The sequence below is a fragment of the Gekko japonicus genome, unplaced genomic scaffold (genome assembly GCF_001447785.1).
Source record: "Gekko japonicus isolate JY-2015 unplaced genomic scaffold, Gekko_japonicus_V1.1 scaffold29, whole genome shotgun sequence".
Lineage (NCBI taxonomy): Eukaryota > Metazoa > Chordata > Lepidosauria > Squamata > Gekkonidae > Gekko > Gekko japonicus.
Window position 1 is genome coordinate 917,514 of NW_015172003.1, and position 8,883 is coordinate 926,396.

An 8,883-nucleotide genomic window follows, 5' to 3' on the forward strand; every position below is an offset into this window, starting at 1 on the left:
TTGCTAGCAATTTCACTTTTAATTGATGTTTCCCTCCTTTTCAGTAAGCATCTGTTGCTTAAGTGTGAGGTGTGCTGAAACAACTCTAGTGTGTGAATTTTCTCTGTGGAACATGGTCTGGAATGTACTCCCTGCTCTCTGTTTTGGCCTTGAACTGCGTTCCTTCATGGTCACACTCACTGCTGTTACAGCTCTTGATTAGGCAGCCTTGGGCTCATTATATAATTCTCTATAGACCACGTAATCTCTTCAGATATACAGCTGGAGAGGTGCTGGGGCCATCTGTTAAACAGCATTATCCCTTGAGAGTGCCTTCGTTACAGCCAGTGAGAAATTTGTTCTGGAAGCAAGATAGAGCCTATAATATGCAATTCTTGATAGAATTTTCATTTTCATTTGTTAGTAAAGATAGCTTCCATTTTGTCTAGAGAAGGGTAGTAATTTTTTTTTACTCAGTCTGATTGTAAACATATAACTTTGTAAAGAGATTACTTGCAATGTTATATGTGGTACATGTTTTAAGTGTAGTGACCTTCTTTGTCTAACGAATGCTGTAGAAATTAAGAGGACTGAAGGTCTTTACAAGTGCTCATGAGTTAAAATTAATAGAATATTAGTTGTGTTTGGCCCTAAATTTATTTACTATAGTTTTATCCCCTTCTTTCTAAGGGGCTCAGGGTGACGTACTGTTAAGTCGCTCGCTTAACAAAGTAGTTGGAGAGTGATTCAGCAAAGATTCAGCTGTATTCCACAACTCGAACACAACTCCAACACGGATCAACATCTGATAGCCAGAACAGCTTTTACATTGCGGCTGTCCTGCTTTTAAACTCTCCCGACTAATTTAGCCACGCCTACTGTACAATTACCAACCAATAAGGTTGTATGCATAAGGACCAATCACAGACGTTCCCGCTCAGGGAGCTTGCTGACAAGTGATTGGTTGGTTCTTTTTGGGCTATCAATGCGATTGGATGGATTTGGATCCTAGCCCAGGACGAAGCTTAACATAGCATTTCAATTAGATGTTTTCATCACACATTATGCATTCAGTGGGAGTTTATTGAATACATTACACATACATCATTTATCCATTTTATCCTCACCACAGCCCTGTGAGGTAGGTTAGGATGAGAGAGTGTGACTAGCTCAAGGTCCCTAGCCTAGCAACCCTAGCCTGGTGACAGTGTCTTGGGAGTGGGGATTCTGCCAGTTCCTAGTTCCGCACTCTAACCACTACAAAGGCTGATTTATGTAAACTTGGATTTTCTGGTTTTATACCTGAGTATTTGCAATTTGTCTGCTCCCTGTTGGTTACTGATTTGCCTCCATCCACATTATCAAAGAAATAGGCCATTAGAAGATGTTGGTTAAATTTTCAAACTGGGGTACAATGGCACAATAGTGTTTATTAGCAGGGGTCATTTCCTGCAGGAGCGCACAGGAGCGGAGCTCCGGCAGTAAAGAGCCCAGGGGGCGGGCACATGCAACAAGCCCCACCTGCTTCCAGCGGCCCTCAGTCAGAGCAAGAAGCAGCCAGGTAAGTTGCAGAGCCAGCCCGCCCCCCGATCCAAAACAGTCCAGTGGCACCTTTAAGACCAAGTTTTATTCAGGCACAAGCTCTCCCTCCTCTGCGAGGGCAGATCTGTACGTTCCCCCCTCCCCCAATAGCTAGCAATCCAAAACAGTCCAGTGGAGCCTGAGTGGTGGGTGTTGCCTTCTGACACACTTCCGGTGATGTCGGGGTGTAACATGTGCAAATAAGTTATGCTAATGAGCTCCTGCACCTCTTTTTCTACGAAATGACCCGTTTATTAGACTGCTTTGTGGAGGTGGGAATTATGTGGCAGGTTATCATTACAGGTAAGTATGTTCCTAGGATAACTTTTGTACTACAGTCAATAAGAGGCTATCTTGTGGACAAATTTACTGACATGATCTACATACATTTAGTTTCTCAGGAACGTTTGTAGACACTTTGTTCTGAGGAGTTTGGTATTTGTATATCATGCCTTTCCACCCTCCCAGCTCATTATGGCATACAGGGGGTGCCCTCAGGCGCTACAACAAATTATAATTCGATTCCCTAACCAGTATGCCTTACTGGCTCACACTTGGAACTATGAGCCTGATTCATTGGCTCATTTCCCAGACTTTGATCCTTTCCTTTCCCCTACAAAAAGCAAGTACAGTGAAAGTGGAGCGCGGCCACAAGCTACAAAGACGGTGGACCCTGAACGCCCATTAATCCAGTCGAAACGTCTGTAACCTCTAGCAGTAGTGAGGAAACAGGTGCGGGGTACTGCAAAGCAGAAGCGAAGTCGTAGAGGAAAAAGACGCAGCTCCCCTCCCGGGTCAGCGTCTTCCACCGAAAGTAATGGCATCTACTTCCGGCAACTTGGTTTAGCCTCTCCTGGAATCACAACACGGGACGCCTTGACCACGCCCATTTTGTTAATCTTGAGTCCGCAGACCGGAATCTGTGTTCTTCCAGGCTGCGGGGATTCAGAGTTTGGGGACGGGTTGTAGAACGACGGACAGTAAGGGGGGGGGAAGCATTCTAACGGGAGGGGGAAATTGTGTTCGTTAGAGGCTGTTCTGGGGATGAGGGCGGTGGAAAGGACGTGGCACGCGCCTCGGGGGAAGTGGTTTGGCGCAAACAATAAAGGTTCAGGACCCCCCCCCTCCTCCCCCGGACCATAATACAGTTAGGTAAGGAGGAACCTTCACGATATTCTCACACAGGCTCTTTTTGTTTCGTTGTAGTGGCTGCTCAACGGATATACAATGAGATGCAGGTGAGAGAGCAATCACCGGATATTTGGCTGGGCACCGGGAACTGTGCCACACTAAAATGCATGCCTTGCATGATCATTCCTGTCAACTGTAGCCTAATGGGGGAGTCCCAATCCAACCCGTGAAGTCTCTGTGCATTAGTGTGCTGATGGCCGGATTTATCATATGGGTCTGTTTGTCTCTTGGCTGTCCCACCCATTCACCCTGGTGTAGGGTAGCCAGCTCTGGGTTGGGAAATCCCTGGAGTTTTGGGGTTGAGTTTGGGGATGGGAAGGACCTCAGTGCCATGGAGTCCACCCTCTGAAGCTGCCATTTTCTCCCTGGGGACCTGGGGACGGTTGTCTGGAGATCAAGTGTAATTCTGGGAGATCTCCACACCCCACCTGGAGGTAGGCAGCCCTAGCCTATCAGATGTTTTTGTCATCACCTTGGGATAAAGTTGTTGAAATAAAAAGAAGTTTTGTATATTCTAAGAATAGGTTTAATCAGCCGCTCTGTCCTGGACCCATCAAAGACAGTGCTCCACCCCTCCCATGAGGCTGGTAGTTCACAAGGAGATTTGGAGTTTGTATGTATGTGGCATATTTAGATGTGACATATTTTGATTTATGTGACATATTTAGATGAAGTTAACCCCGGGCTTACAGAACTGTAACTCATTTTAGGACTGCACTGTACTTCTGTTTGGATTCAAGGTATTTGCCAAACTTTGTGACCCAAACAGTATGGTTTGAATCTAGAACCTTGGTGTGGACATCGGTTTCCACTGAACACTGTAGAACAGTTGGCTCCTGCCCCTGCTTCAGGCCTTGTTTTTAATTGTTTATTTATTTTGAAATATTGTTGTTCTATAACTGGTGTTACTTTTCCCTTCTCAGGATTACTATAGCAAAGAAGTGACAAAAACAACAGATCTGAAAACCAATGCTTGCCTAACTACAAGACCTTTGCCTGCATTTGTCAGAGAGGCACTCCAATGTGTGCATGAGGAGATCTCAGCAAAGTACTGTATTAGGTTTTTGACTGAGCTTCACTCTCCTGAGTTGTATCATGGGAAGCATAGGCATTTTTGTTTATGTATACTTAGTAGGGAACTCTTAAATCCTTTGGCGTTAAGGGTAAATTAAGAACAAAAGACTGGGGCTGCAAAACTTTAACTGGCATATTAAATAGCTAAAGTTTTACTTGATGTGGGCAAATTGTAAGTTGTTAGCCTAAGAATCCATGCAGATTTTAAAGAAAGACTACCTTGGTGCTGGCTCTGACCTGGCTAGCTAGCACAATCTCATCAGGTCTCAGAAACTAAGCAAGGTCAGACCTGGCTAGTATTTGGATGGGAGACCTCCAAAGAATACCAAGGGTGTGACGCAGAGGCAGACAACAGCAAACCACCTCTGACTGTCTCTTGCCTTGAAAATGCCATCTGGGATCACCATAAGTCAGCTGTGACTTGATGGCACTCTCTACCACCACCACCTTGGTGCTACAGTGTTACTGCGATGGAAAATGAAAAAGAAAACATTAGAGATGACTTTTTCCTCTAACAATAGCTGTTTAATAATCTTACACTTTATTATGTCAAAAAGGAGCTTATGGCATTTAATTAGGCACATAGGTACTCAAGACTCCCACTCTCCTGACATTCTGCAAACTGTGTAAAACAGAATTATTCAGGAGGGCATTTATACACATGTAATCGGGGTGTACAAAATGGTTCAGGAGGATGCTTCTGGTAAAGGGATAGGGACTGTAGACTATGCTGTAGTGTATAGTAAGTACTGGCAGTTACTGTATATCTGATCCACTGTCTTAATTTCTGTATTGCTTAATGTGTCATGTTAAAGGTTATGCTTTGCTTCCGCTCTGTTTCAGATTTCTGCAATCCAAATCTTATTGCATTGTTTATCGTATGTCCTATCCTGTAGATTAGATGTAATCCCCCATGAGTTTCAGTGAGAAACGTGGGCTGTTTATAATGTAAATAAACGAACTAGTAGTTCTTTACTTCATTCTCAGACACTTAACGATCTAACTGCAATGGGATCCTCTGTGAAGTAGAGGATGTTTTAATAATGTCCCATATTCTGAAAGGCCTTGCCAGTATGATAGAGCAGTGGTAGAAAAATTGTCACATAATGTTCTATGTCCCCATTATATAAAAAAAGATTTAGAAGGGAGCTGTTGGGTCTTTTCTTTGATAGACAGCAGGATTGACTATATATCAAATGTTGCATTAAAAATAAATGAGACATTAAGATTGTACATGTTGCTGTATAAACTCTTCAAGATTAATGTTAATTGCAAGAATGATGGATAGGATTGGTATGGTGCTTTACTACTTGTTTTACTACTTGCTTTACTATTTTCATGATGTATGTCTTTCATTATATTTATTTAATTTATTGAAATATATAATATGATAACTTTGGCCATACAATAAAACTTGAATAAGAGTTCAGTCCCATGCAGAATTACTCGAGTCTAGATTTCAGTGGTGTTAGACTGGAGTAATTCTGCATAGAACTACATGGTTAGGGTTTTACCTGTTCAACTATGGCAAAAGAATGTAAAAAAAGAAGCAGGTGCAATCATAACTGCTGTATGCCTCTTGTGAAGTGATGTGGTTATGGATTGGCTCTTGCTATACTTGACACATCATTTCTATCCCATCATTTCCTTTCACATTGGGTTGTTCCTTTTTTTATTTATCCCAGGTACTATGGTTGTGGCCTGATAATACCGGAGTGTGTAGAAAACTGTTGGATATTAGATTTGGGCAGTGGGAGTGGAAGAGATTGTTACATGCTCAGTAAACTGGTTGGGGAGAATGGACATATCACTGGAATAGACATGACCGAAGCTCAGGTAGGAACTCCCCTCCCCCCTGCGGTGAATTTTATCTGTCGATTGTGAGAAGTAGGTAGGGCATGGCTGTTGACTCTTCTTATGATGGATGCAACCGCTCAATGTTCTTCTTAGTTTACTTTTTCCATGTTAACTCTTGCACCTCAGTCCATGTACAGCCCGCTCTTGTGTAACCCTTTACCTCTGTTTCCCATTCTCCATTCTGTATTACTTTCATTAAATCAGTAAACTGTTGTATAGCTATTGCTTCTGTGTATGTAAACTAAGCATACTCCATCACCACATGCTTATTTTGTCACTTGCTCAGTATTATTATGCAGAAGTGATCTCTATGTAGATGTTCATTGTGTGAAGTGATCCTGAGATCTGTATATTCTTATCTTGCAAAGGAACATCTATGCTTGTGATGAAATGTGTTTATTCTTCTAATAGGGATTCTTTTCTTGGAAACCTGGTTTTCTTTTGGAAAGATCATTGTTAAAGTACCTTTGGATACAAAGGTGTGCATTTTTGCAGGTTCTGTTCACATCAGCATCATTTTCCTTGCCTTCACCCCTAGTCTGTCATTCCCCCCATGTACTGGAGTATTTTTTAGGATTTAAAAAAAAATCAAGAATTCTTAGATTGCTATAGTATTATAATATCTATTGCCACACTTTACTAGTTCCCAGCTTTGTTTTAAAAACAATGTCTCTATCCCTTTATATTGTGGAGTTATAAAGGGAAATGTGCAGCTGCTTGCCCTCTGTTTAGTAGAAGGGGAGGAGTTGACATGACAGAAGGTTAAATTGGAGGGCCAGTGTGTTGTAATGGTTGGACTGGGGCCTGGGACAATGTTGAATCAGGATCCCTTGGCTATGAAACTAAGTGGATGACCTTGGGCTGGTCACACATTCTCAGCTTAACCTACCTTCCTGGGTTGTTGTAAGAACAAAATGAGGAAGTAAGAACCATGTAGGCTGCCCTAAGCTCTTTGGAGGAATCATGGGCTAAAAATGCACTGGATGGATAGATAGGTTAGAGAAAGGGTGTCGAACTCATTTGTTATGCGGGCCGGATCTGATATAAATGAGACCTTGTTGGGTCGGGCCATGTGTGTTATAAAATGTCATGCCAGGTAGTGGACATATAAACTTTATAAAGGATACAAACACAAAGCGTTTTTTTTAGTTAAAATAAAAACATGCTTAAAACTTTAGCACTCTTGCAATATTTTGTTTATTTAACAGTGTCTGATAACTGACACATTTTCCTCTGAATTATTGCATCAAAATGTCTGTGCTGTTGCAATCTTGAGTATGCTGTTCAGGTGTGTGTCTGTAAGCTGCAAACCTATGATGATGCAGCAGCAACAAAACTGGAAGAGGAAGCAAAAGATAGCCAGTTCCACTGCAGGCCTGATAGAAGCCTTCCGGGGGCCTGATCTGGCCCCCGGGCCGCATGTTTGACACCCCTGGGTTAGAGAAACTGTTAATGATTTTTCGGGGAGCAAAACAAGCATGTTTCTATTGATTTCTGGCAAGCTGCATTGCATATAGGTATTGTTCTGAATAACAACTTGGACAAAGAAAAGCGGTATACTGTTTTATAAGGGGTGGTTGCGATGAAGGACAGACAATGACCTCATGAGTCAGGTTCTTTTGAACCAATTGAAAAAATTGTAGCAAAGTATTATAGAAGCATTCTTGGCGTTTAGTCATGCAGGCCACATGACCACGGAGGAGTCTTCGGACAGCGCTGGCTCTTTGGCTTGGAAACGGAGATGAGCACCGCAGCCCTAGAGTCGGATTCAACCCGCTTTTGAGCAAGGGAAACCTTTACCTTTACCTATTATAGAAGCCAAATCCAGACCCTAGGCTGATCTAGTGGAATATTTATACTGCTGTATGCAGACTGGGAAAAAAATACAGCAAGCATAACTGGAACCATAGTATATCTGGATAATAGTCGGGAGAGGAAAGGGCAAGCTGGTAGCCTGGCATCAAGAAGGCAGTGGGAATGGAATTAATGAACTGATCCTTGAAGATTAGTGATAACCAACCCATGGTGTAGCAACAGTAAATATGAAGCAACATTTATTTTAAGCAACATTTCTTTACTTTGTCTTTCCATTCTTTTGGTTACTTTACTTCCCTTCTTCAGGTAGAAGTGGCAAAGAAGTACATTGACTATCACATGAACAAATTTGACTACCAGAATCCCAATGTAAACTTCATCCTTGGATACATAGAAGAACTGGGAGCAGCAGGCCTGAAGGATGAAAACTATAACCTTGTCATGTGGGTACTCTTTCTAGCTCTTTTCTCTGCATGCTGGGATTCTGCTTAATAACACTTAGCATTTGTATAGTGGATTAAACTGTCATTAGTTTCATGTACCTTATGTTGTAATCTTTATAAGAACCCTGTAATGTGGGTAGTTAATAGTACACTTGTGGGAGGGGAGGGGACACTGAGGTCCTATCTATACAATATACTATTTCTGGCGTTTTCTTCCCATAGTCCTGATCTAAATTGAGCCCCTGTATTCCTGAGAACTAAATCTCAACATAGAACTCCCAGCACTCATCTGTTTGACAGGACCCAGGGCAGACCTGGAAACAGTGGTCTGTATCTGAAGAAGTGTGCATGCACCCAAAGGCTTATACCTCGAATAAAATTTTGTTGAAGGTGCCACTGGACTCAAACTTCAGCAAGTGGTTATGAAAGATGTGAGATTTGAACCTCACACTACAGTAATCTGTGAGGGGACTGCAAGGAACAGAGTCCATCACTGTTTCTGTGTGCAGTCTTTGCGGATGGAATTGCACATTAGAAAGCAGGCATTGGGCTCCTGACCTTGTGTTTGTTTCAGAATGCTAATTTATGGGGGGGGGGGCATTTGCATGGTCTGGATGGGATGCTTGACCCTTTCTGCACCCTCTGATTCTCTTGCAAATGGTGACCTTGCCCCTCCAGCATTGTTTTGTAAACTGTGTTTTCCCTTGAGGCCTGAGGTTGGAAGGAGCCCAGTTTGTGGGGGGAAGTGACCTTGGGCAGCATTTGCAGGGAGAATCAGTGAGTATGTCAGAATAATGATGTACTTCCTCTTCTTGCCTGATGATCTTCTTCTGCAAATGCCTTCCTCTGGCTCTTTATCCCTGGCAGGGATGTTTGGGAAACATTGACCCCGGTCAGATGTGCCGGAAAACGCGGGGGGGGGGGGGGGCGCGCGGGTCGTTGA

General features: G+C 42.8%; 1 protein-coding gene across 1 annotated transcript in view; it reads left to right on the top strand.

Annotated features, from left to right (window-relative positions):
• Nucleotides 1-2,477: 2,477 nt before the first annotated feature.
• The window catches only part of AS3MT (arsenite methyltransferase), a 27,534-nt gene continuing 21,128 nt past the window's right edge, over nucleotides 2,478-8,883 (top strand). The window contains exons 1-5 of the mRNA XM_015420114.1: nucleotides 2,478-2,540; nucleotides 2,767-2,798; nucleotides 3,675-3,799; nucleotides 5,511-5,661; nucleotides 7,804-7,940. Of these exons, the coding sequence (XP_015275600.1) occupies nucleotide 2,540; nucleotides 2,767-2,798; nucleotides 3,675-3,799; nucleotides 5,511-5,661; nucleotides 7,804-7,940 (446 nt within the window). The 5' untranslated portion in view covers nucleotides 2,478-2,539. The remainder of the gene's footprint in view (nucleotides 2,541-2,766; nucleotides 2,799-3,674; nucleotides 3,800-5,510; nucleotides 5,662-7,803; nucleotides 7,941-8,883) is intronic.